The sequence below is a fragment of the Eurosta solidaginis genome, chromosome 1 (genome assembly GCF_040869045.1).
Source record: "Eurosta solidaginis isolate ZX-2024a chromosome 1, ASM4086904v1, whole genome shotgun sequence".
In the NCBI taxonomy this organism is placed as follows: Eukaryota; Metazoa; Arthropoda; class Insecta; order Diptera; family Tephritidae; genus Eurosta; species Eurosta solidaginis.
In genome coordinates, this window is record NC_090319.1 from 31,546,486 (window position 1) to 31,565,088 (window position 18,603).

The window sequence follows — 18,603 nt, forward strand, 5'->3', positions numbered from 1 at the left end:
CATATCATCGTGTGAGACATCCAGGCAAACCTGGCCCTCATATGACAAGGGGCGCACAGAAGTGTTTCTGATTTTAAACAAATCAGTTCTATCGTCCCTGATAAGGGTTCTAACAGGGCATTGCTTAATAGGCACGCATGGTGCTAGAATGGAGGTAACGACCTTCGACTATTGTCGCAGATGCAGATGTACAGAAGAGGAAGAGAGTGTCCAGCACCTTCTCTGTCATTGTCCAGCGCTTAGTAGGCGTATGTTGGCCATCCATTGTAAACCTTTTCTACATGACCTCGCTGAGGTCTCTAGCTATGAAGTAAAGGCTCTAGCAAAATTTATAATTTCCACGAGGTGGTTAGACCCGCTTTAGGCAGGGTAGGGGTCCTCTTTGAGACCGTATAGGGTTTTACAATGGGCCCACTGGTGGCCTAAGTAGTGAGCTGTTACCATAGTGTCCAGCTCAGCCCTTGCAACCTAACCTAACCTAATTGGGAAGGTCATGGTTCTACACAAGTTCGTTGTGGCGGAGATTGTTGATGAAGTCATATTGGGAGTGGACTTCTTAGTTGACCATGACATCAGGATCGATATGCAGAGAAGGGTTATGCGTTATAAGAACCAGGATGTGCCACTTAACTTCAGTTTGGAGAAAGCGTTCAGCAGCAATCGAGTACTGGTAGAGAAGACTCGGCAAAGACCACGAAAGTCAAAGGCAAAGGTTGATGGATCGAATGGGCCAAATAAAGCGAAAACAAAAGTACCTGCGAGAGAAACACTGGCATTGACAAAACCAAATGGACGCACAAAAACGAAAGAAAGAATTTCCCAGAATGAATGCGAGGGTAGCTTCGAGCCAGGGCGCACTACTGTTGTGAAACGTGGGAACGATACTGATTATACGACGCCAATCCGTCAAGCGCAAGCTCTACGAAGTAGATCATTAGCCAAACAACAGAGTGTGAGGGAACGAACCAGGATAATGAGTAGTAAGAGGAAACGCAGGTACGACGAGAACAAAAATTTGGAAGGTTTCTTGGAGGGAAATTTGGTACTGTTATACAACCCTCACCGGCGGAAAGGTGTTCCATCCAAATTTCGGTGCAGTTGGGAAGGCCCGTACAAGGTTGTGAAGAAGATCAGTGATACCATCTACCGCATACAAACCATTGGGAAACCACGAATTAGATGGTTGGTTTATTTGGAGATACTAGCGGCGTTTAGATCTGGGTGGAGGGCAGTGTGACGAATATTAGCCGATACTAAGCAGTCACTTGTATCTACATAAACAAATCAATCATTATGTCTACACATACATATGTACATACAAGAAGCGGAGAGATATGCACAAACACATGCATATATCTGAGATGCTCAAAAAAGTATGCAATCATCGGTCGAAGTATCACTCACATATACACGCGCATATGAGAAGCTATAAACGTGCATCTGTAGTTTATATCTGGTGAGTTTATAGCTGGTAAACAAGTAGTAAATTCTAGAAGGAGAAACGCCTAAAAGTATGCCGACGAGGAAACCGAAGAGTATAAAAGCAGCGAAAGCTGAGTAATCAGTAATCAGTTTCATTTAAGCACGCTATTGGTTGCGAAGTATAAGTGTTATTGTGAAGTACTATCAAAGAAGTCTAATAAAGACCATTTTGCATTATTGAATATTGGAGTTATTTATTCAACAATTTAGCGATACGGACGTTAGTAGAAGGTGTAAAATAAGCGGAGTTTCACTAAATTCGTTACATTATTTTAAAAAAATTCATCTAAACAGCTTAATTATTTATTGATTTCTTTTCATGCGCTCTGAATGCCGGAAGTAAATTTCAGTTATAACAGCTTTTGTACATAATTAGGCTGAACTTAAAGGTCTGTGAACAATTTATGAACTTCATTAGCACCTCAAGACAAAAAGAAAAATATTTATGAAAACATTGCAACAACAACTTAATTAAAGAAGCAATGACAAAAATATAAAAGACTAAAGAGATTGAGCGACATTTGAAGCATCAACAAAATAAACAAAAAAGGCCGGATTAAAACTTGTTTTACTAAATAAATACAACAAAAATTAAAACTGCAAAAAAAGCAAAACAAAGATAAAAAAATGTGCATGTCTTGTCTTCTTTTGGTTCAATGTCAAGTTGAAGTGCGCGCCATAACAAAACGACATGGCAATGAGAACTATCCGACTATAGACTACAAAAGGAGTGAGGAAAAAGCAGTGGAAATTTAATTCGGAAGATATAAAATTTATTAATTGTATTGTATAGATAGAAGGGATGGGCCAGCCGATGTGGCATACATTATCTTACCTGGATATAAACGTGTAACTATTCGGACAAAGATCAACATAACTCGTCCCCTATATTTTCTTTGCGATCACTGACGCCAATTACTTAAATGGCGCTTAACTGTTTGAACGATTATGGCAGTCCAATAAGGCGGGCCAGTCGCGTTTTCGTTGGGTTAACTTGCGGCAATTGGTCACACCAAGGGATCCTCTTCTACTTGGTCCTTCCAGAGGAGTGGGGGCGGCGTGGAGCATCATATTTCATTGGCATAACATGGCTTAGCCAGCTTAGCCGCTGCGTTTTAATTCGGTGGACTATGTTGGATGTCTGCATAAAGCTTGTACAGCTCATCATTAAATCGTTTCAGTACTTGCCGTCGCCAACACGTATAGGTCCGTAAATCTTTCAAAGAACTTTTCTCTTGAGCAATCCCTGAGCCTCCCTTAGCTGATGTTGTTATGATCCACGCTTCTACACCCCATATAGCAGGACGGGTATGATAAGTGACGTGTAGAGCATGATTTTCGTTTGCCGAGAGAGGATTTTACTTTTATATTACCTAACTAGTCTAAAGTAGCATTTATTGGCAAGAGTGATTCTTCACTGGATTTAAGAGCTGATGTTGTTGTTTGTATTGAAGCTGGTTCCCAAATAAACGAAGTCCTTTAATATTTCCAAATTTTGGCTGCCCACCTGTCTTGATGACAGAATGTACTTCGTTTTGTTCTCATTCCCTATAAAACCTATACTTTCCGCTTCTTTTTCCAGTTTGGAGTAAGCAGTACTTACGTCGTGGGTGCTCAGGCCGATAATAGTTATCAATGTAGTCAGGATAAGTTAGTAATTTCACCCTATTATAGGCTATTGTTTCAGAGCGTTTAACTTCTGCAATTAGTTTAATTTCTCCAGGATCAAATTAAAGAAATTCCGCAGCTCTTATGGTTCATAAATTTCATAACCTATGACCTAAAAACCTTTATTAACTTTGAGAAGTCTAATTGGGCGGCTTTACAGAATACACGGAACGTTGCCCTTTCTATTCCTATTGATGGCCGACAAGGAGACCATGACTTTTGCAATATCATCTATTAGACTTCAGCTCCGTTAATTCCTGCAGAAATCTTCCAGAAATCTTACCAAATTCCCCAGCGGAGCCTGTATTTTTAGCGAGAATGGAACGTAATCTTGTAGACGTGGCAACGGGACCTGACCGAATAGACGAATTAGTTTCCAAAATATATAGCTATATCCGCAATATTTCTGGTTTCTTCACCTCGCGCGACCTAACACTAACACCAATCAAGTCCACGGCCACTCTGTTTGCTACGTGGAAGGACAGATGGCGCAAATATTAGACGTTTTCGTCTGAACATCACTTACATAGCGAATCAAGAGAGCTCAACATAAAAGAGCATAATGAAATGCTGAATAGACAGTTTTTCTGAACCGTCACAAACCCGAACATCCCAGAAAAAAATTGCTTGATCTAGCCCCGTCTGCAAGAGGGATAAGAAAACATTTTCATATACACTAAGATGTGGTCCGGCACATACCCACTTAGCCGTTTGATCTAAAAAAGCATGAGGGGGCCATAAGGCTGATCCACATGGATGCGGTAAAACCTTTGCTTTGTCGCTTTCGGTTAACACCGTTATCAATATACACTACCTAATCCTTGCAGAAGAAGAATGCGGACTACCAAGGGAGACAGGAGTCAATTTGACTCAACTTCGTTCTAGATACTGTAACAGGTTAAACTCTTACTTTTACATCTTTTCAACTGTAATGTGGAACCTACGCCCCTAACAGAAGCATCCATATGGTCCAACCCTGTTGAAACTGCATTGTATTTAATTTTGCACTATTTGCAAGAGGAGCATGTCTTAAACACCTTGGCCTCCCGTTGAAAAATGTTGATGACAATTTGTGAGTGGTTGCACCTGATACAATAACAATGACTTTTAAAGCAAACATTAACGAGCCATATGCGAGGGGCGTATCTGGACAACCTCTCTTCCTGTGCTAGTATACTTTGATCAACTTTGAAAGCCATCAACTTTTGGCGATACAGCTTTGTTAAATCAAAAAAAAACGAGAGCGTTTCTGCCGGCAATTTGTGATGGATCCTTACGTTGAGAATGTCGGACGGCGATCCATAAGACTGGAGTTCAAATTCCCCCAGCGCGTTAGGGGGTCAGAATATACCCGCAGTAGGTATGCCTGTCGTAAGAGTCTACTAAAATACCAGATTCAAGGGGCTGTGTAGCGCAACCCTTCAGGTTGCCAGCGTAATATATAGCTTCTCCAAACCCAATTGTCAACCTCACCTATCCGTGGCGAATCCTGTTTCACTAACAGACGAGGCTCTGGCGACCCCAAGCTCCTAATGGAACTTGGGGGTGGGGAGGGAGGGATGGTCTGAGGGTTTAATGTGGTCATATAAATCGTTCCCGAGATGGTCGGGCTAGCACCTTAATGGTGCTGTGTTACCGGAGCGTACAGGATCTGTATCCGGCAAAGGACCATCACATGGATAAAACTCCATAAAGCCTTCGGGGAGCAACCTTATCGCTACAACAACAACAACAACTGGATTACAAAAATAAAAACAAGGTTGCGCTTATTATAGTCAAATGAAAATGTCCAGCCAAAAACAGGCGGGACTCGGAAACCGGCTAAGAGTCGTTTCTACCGATATCTCCTCCTTTGACCAGTTGGAAAGATACTTGCGACAGTGCTGCTCTTACTGATTTTGACAAGGAGGATAAATATAATAAAAGCCGTCACTCGTTATTTTTGAGGCATTTACTCGATGTAAACTATGAGGTAGTCGCTACTTTTTTTTGGGCGAGATGTTTATAAATGTCTTCTATACATTTTCATGGGGTATTTGTGTTTATTTTTCCGACTGTATTTAATTAATTATTTAATTCTCTTTCCAAAAAACACGTTTGCATAAAGTGACAACACCGCATGGATAAATGGAAGGCAATTTAAAAATGTCCCTCATAAAACAAAATTAGCGACTACCTCACAGTTTACATCGAGTAAATGCCTCAAAAATAACGAGTGACGGCTCTTATTATACTCAGTTGAGCAGAGCTCACAGAGTATATTAAGTTTGATTGGATAACGGTTGGTTGTACATATATAAAGGAATCGAGATAGATATAGACTTCCATACATCAAAATAATCAGGATCCAAAAAAAATTTGATTGAGCCATGTCCGTCCGTCCGTCCGTCCGTCCGTCCGTCCGTCCGTCCGTCCGTCCGTTAACACGATAACTTGAGTAAATTTTGATGTATCTTGATGAAAATTGGTACGTAAGTTCCTGAGCACTCATCTCAGATCGCTATTTAAAATGAACGATATCGGACTATAACCACGCCCACTTTTTCGATATCGAAAATTTCGAAAAACCGAAAAAATGCGATAATTCATTGCCAAAGGCGGTTAAAGCGATGAAACTTGGTAGATGGGTTGACGTTATGACGCAGAATAGAAAATTAGTAAGATTTTGGACAATGGGCGTGGCACCGCCCACTTTTACAAGAAGGTAATTTAAAAGTTTTGCAAGCTGTAATTTGGCAGTCGTTGAAGATATCATGATGAAATTTGGCAGGAACGTTACTACTATTACTATATATGTGCGAAATAAAAATTAGCAAAATTGGATGAAGAACACGCCCACTTTTTAAAAAAAATTTTTTTTAAATTCAAATTTTAACAAAAAATTTAATATCTTTACTGTATATAAGTAAATTAAGTCAAAATTCAACTCCAGTAATGACATGATGCAACAAAATACAAAAATAAAAGAAAATTTCAAAATGGGCGTGGCTCCGCCCATTTTCATTTAGTTTGTCTAGAATACTTTTAATGCCATAAGTCGAACATAAATTTACCAATCCTTTTGAAATTTGGTAGGAGCATAGACTCTATGACGGTAACTGTTCTCTGTGAAAATGGGCAAAATCGGTGGAAGCCACGCCCAGTTTTTATACACAGTCCACCGTCTGTCCTTCCGCTCGGCCGTTAACACAATAACTTGAGCAAAAACCGATATATCTTTACTAAACTTAGCCCACGTACTTATCTGAACTCACTTTATCTTGGTATAAAAAATGGCCGAAATCCGACCATAACCACGCCCACTTTATCGATATCGAAAATTACGAAAAATGAAAAAAATGCCATAATTCTATACCAAATACGAAAAAAGGGATGAAACATGGTAACTGGATTGGTTTATTGACGCAAAATATAACTTTGGAAAAAACTTTGTAAAATGGGTGTGACACCTACCATATTAAGTAGAAGAAATTGAAAAAGTTCTACAAGGCGTAATCAACAGCCCTTGGAATCTTGGCAGGAATACTGTTAGTGGTATTGAATATATAAATAAATTAGCAGTACCCGACAGATGATTTTCTGGATCACCTGGTCCACATTTGGTCGATATCGCGAGAACGCCTTCACATATACATCTAAGGGCCACTCGCTTTTAAAACCCTCATTAATGCCTTTAATTTGATATCCATATCGTACAAACACATTCTAGAGTCACCCTTGGCCCACCCTAATGGCGATATCTCGAAAAGGCGTGCACCTATAGACATAATGCTTACTCCCTCTTAAAATGCTCAGTAACACCTTTCGTTTGATACCCATATCGTAAAAACATTCTAGAGTCACCCCTGGCTCACCCTAATGGCGATATCTCGAAAAGGCGTCCACCTATAGACCTAATGTCCACTCCCTCTTAAAATGCTCAGTAACACCTTTCGTTTGATACCCATATCGTACAAACATTCTAGAGTCACCCCTGGCCCACCCTAATGGCGATATCTCGAAAAGGCGTCCACCTATAGACCTAATGCCCACTCCCTCTTAAAATGCTCAGTAACACCTTTTGTTTGCTACCCATATCGTACAAACATTCTAGAGTCACCCCTGGCCCACCCTAATGGCGATATCTCGAAAAGGCGTCCACCTATAGACCTAATGCCCACTCCCTCTTAAAATGCTCAGTAACACCTTTCGTTTGATACCCATATCGTACAAACATTCTAGAGTAACCCCTGGCCCACCCTAATGGCGATATCTCGAAAAGGCGTCCACCTATAGACCTAATGCCCACTCCCTCTTAAAATGCTCAGTAACACCTTTCGTTTGATACCCATATCGTAAAAACATTCTAGAGTCACCCCTGGCTCACCCTAATGGCGATATCTCGAAAAGGCGCCCACCTATAGACCTAATGTCCACTCCCTCTTAAAATGCTCAGTAACACCTTTCGTTTGATACCCATATCGTACAAACATTCTAGAGTCACCCCTGGCCCACCCTAATGGCGATATCTCGAAAAGGCGTCCACCTATAGACCTAATGCCCACTCCCTCTTAAAATGCTCAGTAACACCTTTCGTTTGATACCCATATCGTACAAACACATTCTAGAGTCACCCCTGGCCCACCCTAATGACGATATCTCGAAAAGGCGTCCACCTATAGACCTAATGCCCACTCCCTCTTAAAATGCTCAGTAACACCTTTCGTTTGATACCCATATCGTACAACCATTCTAGAGTCACCCTTGGTCCACCTTTATGGCGATATCTCGAAAAGGCGTCCACCTATAGAACTAAGGATTACTCCCTTTTAAAATACTCATTACCATCTTTCATTTGATACCCATATCATACAAACACATTCTAGAGTCACCCCTGGCCCACCCTAATGGCGACATTTCGAAAAGGCGTCCACCTATAGACCTAATGCCCACTCCCTCCTAAAATGCTCAGTAACACCTTTCATTTGATTCCCATATCGTACAACTAGAGACACCCCTGGTCCACCTTTATGGCGATATCTCGAAACGGCGTCCACCTAGGGAACTAAGGATCACTCCTTTTCAAAATACTCATTAACAGCTTTCATTTGATACCCATATCGTACAAACATATTCTAGAGTCACCCCTGGTCCACCTTTATGGGGATTTCTCGAAAAGGCGTTCACCTATAGAACTAAAGCCCATTCCCTTTTAAAATACTCATTATCACCTTTCATTTGATACCCATATCGTACAAACACATTCTAGAGTCAGCCCTGGTCCACCTTTATGGCGATATCCCTAAATGGCGTCCATCCATAGAACTATGGCCTACTCTCTCTTAAAATACTCTTTAATACCTTCCATTTGATACACATGTCATACAACCACATTCCAGGGTTACCCTAGGTTCATTTTCCTACATGGTGATTTTCCTTATTTTGTCTCCATAGCTCTCAACTGAGTATGTAATGTTCGGTTACACCTTAGCCTTCCTTACTTGTTATATTTATCCTCTTTGCTTTTGACACGGTCACCCATCTCACTGTACTCAAATAAATACATTAGACCATAGTGTACAAGTACAAGTGTGTTGACTTCTTTCTGACAGGCACTCGCTTAAGTGAGCATAACGGGAAAATCTGGGTTGCCATTGTTGTTTCGGTTTGAAACGGTCAATTAGGGTTCTGTACAGAGACGTAAAAGATTGAAACAGGGTTTATGTAGTCACAAAAGTGTTGCTCCTGTTCCACAGCATTTTAATTTTATATCATGGCGAAAAGTGTTCAGTTCAGAGTTATTGATTTTCATTAAGAGTTTAATTTATTACGGAGGGTTACTCCTTTAAGTGTAAAAAGCAGAGAAAACGTACAGTTTTTCAAATTATTGTGAAACACTTTTTAATTTGAATTTCTGTACCCAAGTTCACTATATTTGTGTAACACAAGAATATGGAGGTCAATTCCTTAACTATGAAAAACTGAAAAATGTACACTTATTGAAAATTCATTTGCACACACAATTTACACTTTGAATTTAGTTGCGTTTTTATGCACAAAATTTTGAAACTAAAAACATAATTTTCATTTGTCAGAAAAAATAAGGAAAAAACGGCCTAATGTCAAAAAACCCTATCGAAATACAAACTGGCTTGTTTGTTTTTAAGGAACTACGTTGTATTTTTCTTGTATTTCGTTAGTTTTTTTTAAATATAGTTCACAAACTTACACCAGTACTGAAACCTTATTGCTCCCTCGACAAAAAATATAGGAGAAAATACAAGAAATATACATAGAAAATAAAGTAGTGTCATATAGGAGTTTGATTTGTTTGCACTTACAGCACCATTTTATTTGCAGGAGACTTTCACAGCTATAAAAATTAAGGCGGATTTACACGGACGCTTTGGTTTGTTGCATTCATTAATTCATCTGTCGGGCGAAGTATCGAAATATTTACATAAATGCTTTGGTTGCGTGCCTACGCTTATACGAAAAACAATGAAACGCAGTACGTTATCTTTGCTTTGAAGCGACCAAAGCGTTTATATAATTTTGCCCTTATGCATTTGTGTAAACAGCCTTAGAAGTGAAACTTTTCCATTTTAGACGTGTGGCGCTTTATATTTTGACTCTAATTTAAATAATTTTGCTTTCCGTATGTTTCCGCATTGTTGCAGGCTACAAATCTTCTAGTATTCTTATTTCCGCGGAAATATATGCAACTATTTCATCTGTAAATACTACAAATTTAATTAAACTATCAAATGCAACTCAGCTTGAAGTACTCCTACGTACCAAAAATGCAACTCTAGACCAGAGATTTGCATCAGGTGAGCGAGGCTGTTTGTAGTTTTGACGTTTATCGCTTAGTTGACACACTTGTATAGGTACACTATGCATTAGACTGAGTCGATTTATTAACCGATATCGCGCCATCGACTTTTCGATAGGATTTGGGCGCAGGAAAAAAAGTTCCACTCGCATACCCAAAAAAATAATTTTTGAGCCTGCGAAATTTAATTTTTTTGCCTTTTTCGACTTTGATTTTCAAGGTTTTTTTCATGACCTACTAAAAAAATGATTGTAAAATTTTCCCGACCCAAAAATGTCCGCTAAAAACGTTGTCGATAACAAAAAATATTTTTTTTTTTAAAAACTGTCATCGACAACGTTTTTAGCGTACATTTTTGGGTCGGACAGGGTATACATCTGAAATTTTTTAGTAGGTCATGAAAAAAACCTTAAAAATCAAAGTCGGAAAAAGTAAAGAAAATTTTATTTTCGCAAGCTCGAAAATTATTTTTTTGGGTATGCGTAGTGGAACTTTTTTTCCTGAGCCCAAATCCTATCCAAAAATCGATGGCGCGATATCTGTTAACTTTCGTTCATACAAATCTACCCACCCTAACATACATAGATGAATCATGCCTCTCCTTCTAATGCGGGGGCCGCTTATTTTTCATATATGCATCTGAACACTTTATAAGCGAAAAATCCAAATAAAGGAGGATTAAAATAGACTTCTTCCCTTGATCCTAAACAAAAAATCTATTCGATTATTTTACACATGTTCGTGACTTCGGTTAACAATTTTTTTTTGGTGCATCAGCGATCTGGGAGTGAATGCAATCGGTGCGAACCTCCCTCATCGCTAAGGCACTAGCGCGCTTGCCGCAGCATTGCTTATTGGGCCCCATCACCGAATAAATGTGCAATTCTGCATACTACTCATCGATCCACCGGTAATTTTGGACATCGGCTCATCAAGAACCCGATTTGCATCTTTCATCTTCCATCATTCACCAAGCTAGTTAGTGTTGAACGACGGTTTGTTAAATGGTTGATGATAACCATCACCTTGTAGGCACTACCGGAAATTTTCCGAATCTGTCAACCGATTCACGCTAACCCATTTCACCTTATGGACTTTGCGTCAACCATTTGTTCATAGATTATACCGGTAGCTTTTGCATCACCCCATTCCGTTGTGGAGCTAAACAGTTACATTAAAGGTGTTACGCAATAGTTGAGGACAACAGCAGGAAGTGATTTTTTCCACCAACACACACACATTCATATTTTAATCTGTGGTCTAAATAACTAAAGGGCTAATTAAACTTCCTTAACCCTAACGCCCTAGTCGTAAACATACCCATATCCATAACCGTCTCCAATGTGTCCGATTGCTTTAACACAACTTCTGGTGTCAAAGAAGGCTGTTTACTCTCCCCTCTTCTATTTGCATTATATCTAAATGACTTGCATGAGTATTTAGGCGGTGGTTTGCAAATAGAAGAACTGAACATAAGGTTGCTGCTATATGCAGATGATATAGTAATTTTGTCCGATGATGCACAAACCGAAGAGGATAAATATAATAAGAGTCGTCACTCGTTATTTTTGAGGCATTTACTCGATGTAAATTGTGAGGTAGTCTCTACTTTTGTTTTATGAGGGACATTTTTGAATTGCCTTCCATTTATCCATGCGGTGTTGTCACTTTATGCAAACGTGTTTTTTGGAAAGAGAATTAAATAATTAATTAAATACAGTCGGAAAAATAAACACAAATACCCCATGAAAATGTATAGAAGACATTTATAAACATCTCGCCCAAAAAAAAAGTAGCGACTACCTCATAGTTTACATCGAGTAAATGCCTCAAAAATAACGAGTGACGGCTCTTATTATATTTATCCTCTTTGCACAAACGGTACAGAAAATGATTCGTAACCTTGAAACATATTGCGAAAGTTGGAATTTAGAGGTAAATTTAGCCAAATCAGCAGTTATGGTGTTTAGGAAAGGAGGTGGGCTGTCTAACAGGGAAAGGTGGATATACAAAGGGGAAGAACTCAAAATAGTATCTGAATATACATATTTAGGAGTAACGCTCACACCAAAAATGGTATTTACACAACATCTGGAAAACTGGAATGCTCCTGCGAAGACAATCATAAATGCAACTTGGGGTACGTATTTAAATAACGACCAAATTTCAATGAAGGCAAAGCAGAGCTATACAAGGGTATGCGGCGCAAATATGGGGTTCTGAAATGTTTAGCGAGGTAGACAAATTGCAATGTTACTTCTTCAAAAGAATTTATAGGCTCCCCAACTGCACTCCAACTTACGCAATAATGCTGGAATCAGATATGGAAAACGGACATTTGTACACACTAAATCTGCATTTGAGTTACGTTTACAAGACATTGTTTGAATACAGTGAAAATAGATTGCCAAGAATATTATCAAAAAAAAATTTTACACAAAAATGTATTTTGGGCACAGAGATTAAACGCTTTGGGAAATAAGGCGAACCTAGTTTGGAATGAAGAGACGACAAGGCAAGCATGGAAAAATAATAATTTCTTATTATTATCGCACTTAAAAGCTGAAAAAAGAGTGAGAGTGTGGCGAAAATCACTGAGTAGTGGAAGTCGAATTTATAAATACCTGGACCATAATTTAGGGACGCAGTATTTTAAAGAAAGCTTCAGACGTGCGAACGCAACGTGGATTTTCAAGGCGAGCTGCAACTTAATTTATTTAGAGGGCACGTACAATAGAGGCTGTACACTCTGCAACCTCAATGAAACGGAAAACATACACCATTTCTTAGGCCAAAGTCCTATATTAAGGCCTTTTAGACGAGTTTGTTTTGAAAGAGAATATTTAGGGGATGAGGAAGTAATAAGTGTGCTTAATGGGGAAAACGATCCTGATTGGAAAAAATTGATTAACTATATTACTGGTGCTCTGAAATACAGAAAACTAATAATAACAGAATTTGAAAATTTTTAATTTGAATATAAAACATAAGCGCTTAATTTGACTTTGTGTTTTCATTTTGAAATTGTGAATAAATGTATTCTTTATTTTTAAAAAATATATTTTTAAGAAAATCCAACCGATTTTCTTTAGATTTAAGGCATAATACTTATGTTAAATATTTTTAAATAAAGAAGTATCTATCTATCTATCTATCTATATATCTCCAAAGTGATCGATTAATCGTGCCTTAACCTAAAAATCGTGAAAATTTCATAAAAATTAATAAAACGCAAACAATTACAAACATATTCCACAAAAAATAAGTCTCTTAGTCATAACGTATCCAAAACAATGAATAAAATCTACAAAAAGTTATTAAATTCACCAACTCAAATATTTTTGGGTTATGGATGTGGCGGAAAATCAAAAACCAATTGGCTGGCTATGGTATGGTTATGGCGTTAGCGTTATGGTATAGCACCATTAATAGTTAACATTGATTTCCATAAGGTAGGTTCGATCAGCTGTTTTATCTGGTTATGGTCAAAGTCACCATTAATTGGGCCTTAATTTAGCATGTTGCCGTCTAGCATCGCACAACTCTCGTTAAGTTACACGTGTTGTTGGTACGCAAAAAAAAGAAGAAGAAAACAAAAAAAATACTAGCAAGCCGGCTTCTTTACTATCAAATATGAAGTCTCCTGTCAACACAGAAGACGAACGACAGCAACTGAGTTAGTGGAATCGCCCCTCGGTTGTTCGAATAATAGACCCGTGACTGTTGGAATTTGGCGTTTTAAATAAATAATCACGCAACAATAAATAAACATGAAGCAGCCACTCGTATATACATGAACACATCAATCATCATTTACACACATATATAAAAGGCAACGAAGAGATAACTCACACTCAGATGCAGGGATGTACCTTAACGTTAAGCTAATCGTTTATCAAAAAATTTCCACCGTTTCCGTTGAAACACTTCGAAATATTATCGATAAAGAAATTATCAAGATAAACTGTATCTTGTTTTTAACCGAAACGAAAAGCTTTCATTAACGTTAAAAACGTTAACAAAAACGTGATACATTATGTTTGAATTGTGCTGGCAATGCTATAGCCGATGGTGAAGCCGTAAGGTGGTAACAGCGAGCGGACATACACACACAAACTCCATGTAATTTGTTTGTGTAATTCGTTGGTGGTAATGTCAAAAATACTATGAGAAATGTTCGTACTGTCAAAATTCATGAGAAAAGTTGCAATCAACTTGGCTAATGCTCCGCCATCAATCAGCTTTGCCAGCATAGTTTGAAATTAATAATCAACATAAACGATTTGATTTCGTTTTGATATGGCAGAAAACGAAACAAAATCATTTCGTTAAATTGACGTTCTTAACGTTAATAAACGAAACTAAATGACTTTGTTTCGTTTATTACCGTTAATTATCGTAACGAAATGATATCGGTTTGTTGGTTAAGCATGCCTGCTCAGATGTAGTCATCAGCCGAAGTTGTTACTCACACACACACACGCTCAATTACCAAGCGGGAGATACAGCAGTTCTAGAAGGCGAAACGTCTAGATTTTGGTAGACTCGATTGGCAAATCTATACTTTACCGAGCACACTGACCATACACTATCATCGCTATCCGGGTCCGAATGATCGCTGATAGCTATTTCCTCTCCGCCGGCTTGCGACAGCATCTCTTTATCTTTTCAATCCTTCCATAGTGCTGAAGTTTTTAAGTTCACCTTGATCGTTAAACCACCTGCCTGACATGGCGTGGTCAGCGGTCTAATATTAAAAGTGCGGATGAAAACCGTCTGCCATAGCAGCGCCCCTTGCAATGGTAAAGCCATCATTACTACCCCAGGTGGCCCGTTGTCGGGAAGGCTCCGTTCAAATACAACCAAAAATACCCCTTTGGCTGCAAATCGTCCAAAAGACACGGTCCGCAGGTCCGGCGATTAGATTTTTATTGACATCTAATCGTTTATTACGAAACAAATTACATAAACATACGCACATTGGACATAAGAAGTGCCATAAGCAAAAAAAACCAAAATAAATAATACGTAATAAAAAAAATTAAAAAAAAAAAACTTACGCAAATCTTTGGCAGCAACTTCATTGGCCAATTGCAACGTGAGTTGCACAAAAAGCAACAGCCAAACTGGCGTTAAATATGCTAATTTGAAGCCAAAGTTACTATGTAACATGTTGCGCATGCGTCCAGACATTGTACTCAAAACACAATTTTTTAATTTTTTATTATTTTTTTTATTAAACGCTTTGTTTTTATTACACTTTGCGCTAGTTTTTTGCTTCTTTTTTTTTAACGCTTATATAAAATTGTTATGATAGAGGTTTTAAATTTTAAATTGGTAATTTTTTTCACTTTGTTAAAAAACGCGGCAAATTTAAGAAAAAAAAATTAAATACAATCGTTTAAATGCGCACCATTAAAGCTAAATGTAGGTTCTTTCGTCAGCGAGTTATCAACACAATTTGAAGGGGATGCCAAACGCTTGCGCCGTTTTTATAGGAAGCATTCTTCAGCTTTTTGTTCATGCGTCTAGCTTTAAATAATAATACTAAATAGTAAGCTTAATATTCGCAAAGTCAACAACAACCATAACAATTCAAGTATCACATCAGCAAGTAGTACATAAATCGGTTCGTTAGTATTCTCACATGGCACAGTGGTCGGTCTTATATGGAGTTGGTGGCCAAAAATACTTCCAATAGAGATATCAACGTGAAACTCTGCTCACGGCTTTAAAAATATGTGATAATTATTTCTGCATAAAATTGGTGCGGGTGATACCTTTATACCGACCCACAACCATCCACATTCACCGCATGCATACAAAAAGTAACTAGATGTGTGGGGAAAAGTGGTTCGATGTGTCTATCGCAAATACAATGTTTAATAGGATTAAATAAAGAAATGAAAGCTATTAAAAGAGTCTTTAAAAATATGTGATAATTATTTCTTCATAAAATTGGTGCGGGTGATACCTTTATACCGACCCACAACCATCCACATTCACCGCATGCATACAAAAAGTAACTAGATGTGTGGGGAAAAGTGGTTCGATGTGTCTATCGCAAATACAAATGTTTAATAGGATTAAATAAAGAAATGAAAGCTATTAAAAGATCTTGCATACATAACAATAACAAAACAACAAACACACACAAATGTTTACATTTGCATATCGTCGACGGGATAAAACATGTGAGCACATATAACATACGACTATTATTTATCAGGGTGACGCTAATCAGAAAACTGGCGCAAAACATAGTTAGTGGCAGAAAGTGGCAGCTGATATTAACACTTTAGAATCTTAAAGCTTCGGATCGGTGAGGAACCCAACTAAAACTTTAGCCGAAATTGAAATATTTGTGCAAATAAACACTAATAAAAGCACTGGTGAAATTTTAAATAACAAAAAAACGCAAAAAGCAAAAAACACTAAAATTATTTCAAAATGAAGTAAATATCTTTCACTTCAATATTCATTTCTATTTATTTCAATATAATGATATTTTATGTATTTTTATATAGCTTAAACTTGCACTTTATTTTTAACTTGCTCACACTGCAAAAACCAACTAATACCATAACCTCACTTTTGAAGATTCTTAAAGAGTACAGTTCGAATACAAATATACCTTTTAAAAGGCTGTTCTAACAAGAGATACTAACGACACATTTGGTGGCAAATTTTTCACTTCGATTTTTTTTATTTTTGGCCTATGGAACCGACCACTGTGCATGGACACATTGACTTTTCATCAATACCCAGCGGGAAATGTTAGGGTGAGTTCTAGCAGCCAAATAATAACAGCAGTATTGCTTATTCATGAAACGTTGCCGATAATCAAGCTGACAATGTGCTTCAACAGCGTACTGAAAACTTTTATTTTGCACTTGATTCGTTTATTCAACGAATGCGAAACGTTGCTTGTCATAAAAAGTATAACCGCTGCAACAGCTACAGCACAAACACACCCTTACTACCTGAGCACTGATTTATAAATTCAATTTATCCTTCAAATTATGCCTTAGCGATTAACTAAAACCATGCGACTTTGACAAAGTGCATAAGTGAGACTAAATTACAAGAACTGGGCCCATTGTGCTGCCCCAAACGGTAGCTAAATGACGCGGCACAATGAAATTTTTCATATAGATGCGTTTAACACAAGCTTATGCATTCCAGTAACATCGCCACAATCAACCAAGATGTTGCGTTTATAAATATGAAGGACCTTCAGACTTGGCAATTGAAGATTATTTCGTTTTTCCCATTCACATACAAAATTTCGCGAAGCACTGTTAAAAACATTCTCCTTATACAACAAAATTACTTGCTAACATATTTTGTGTTGTTGTAGCGATAAGGTACTCCCCGAAGGTCTTGGGGAGTGTTATCGATGTTGTTACCTTCCGGTAACAAGCACCATAAAGGTACTAGCCCGACCATCTCGGGCTAGTTATGATATGACCACATGCAACCTTCAAGGCCATACCGCCATCCCACCCCCTAGATCCATCAGGAGTTCGGGTTGCCACGGATAGGTGCGGTTGACAATTGGCTTGGAGAAGCTATGTATTGAGGGTTGCACGACACAACCCCTTGTATCAATTTGGTATTTTAGTCGCCTTTTACGGCAGGCATACCTACCGCGGGTATATTCTAAGCCCCCTAACCTGCTGGGGCTACATATTTTGTGTTATATTGCAGTTTTTAATTGCGAAAAATGTTAGTAAAGTTACCAACGAGTGGGCGAAATAATTTCACTTGCAAAATGTGCCACCACCCTTAGCCAAAGCAAATGTCACATTCCACTTCTTATGCTTTGCTTGCAACAAAAATTGCAAGTTGGCTACTTTTTATGTCAGATGGCGCCAGTGTCGCTCAATCTACCGTTCTCCACAAAAATACGTGCAATCTACTCATAGTGCATTAGATTGAGTTAAACGCATCTATATGAAAAACTGCTTATGTAAAGGGGCTTTAACTATCTTGCTGTGCCAGCTGTAGTGGGTCGAACCACTTCGATGAATTAATGAATTTAGCCCTTATTCCAAGTTTAAATGCATCCATAAAATCACCGAGAAACGGCTAACCGAGAATAGCCAAGCATCTTCTACTTAGTGCCGGACAATACACAGCAGATGCTGCACGCTTTTATTCTCCTCCATACATTTACAGGACGCGTTAATTTTCTAGCGGGGTTAATATCCTATAAAACAGGGACGATAACTACAACTTATTTAGAGTCAAAAGAGCGTTTTGGGCGTACTGTAGGAAGGTCAAGCTTAACACTCGCACATGGAAAGTTTTACCCAGTGCACATTAGCCCTGTTTACAGTGCTGAAGCTCGCATGGAGCTTAAAAGAAGCAATAGGTAAACATTCCTACAAAACTATTTTTTTAAAGACGATCGTAGTCCTCCTGACCAGGTCATCAGCTCTACACTTACCTATGCCTATGTTTAAGTATCCATATAAGACAGCTGCTTAGGTGACGTGCTAAGGCCTTTAAAGTGGCTTGGCTGTTTGAGAAATGAACACATGTTTCCCATTTTTACGTAGAGATGCCAAGTGATTTATTGTACATGGATAGCTAACATATTTTCTTCATATGTATACGTTCTTCCACCGAGGTTT

General features: G+C 38.3%; 1 protein-coding gene across 2 annotated transcripts in view; it reads right to left on the bottom strand.

Annotated features, from left to right (window-relative positions):
- Jhbp12 (Juvenile hormone binding protein 12) overlaps positions 1 to 18,603 on the bottom strand; it is a 109,624-nt gene that overhangs the window by 24,492 nt on the left and 66,529 nt on the right. Inside the window, exon 1 of one of the 2 annotated variants that reach the window (XM_067784534.1) lies at positions 15,025 to 15,512. The exons of the other annotated variant lie outside the window; for it this stretch is intronic. Coding sequence (XP_067640635.1) covers positions 15,025 to 15,157 — 133 coding nt within the window. The 5' untranslated portion in view covers positions 15,158 to 15,512. Of the gene's footprint in view, positions 1 to 15,024; positions 15,513 to 18,603 lie in introns of those variants that run through there. 2 annotated transcript variants of the gene reach the window in all.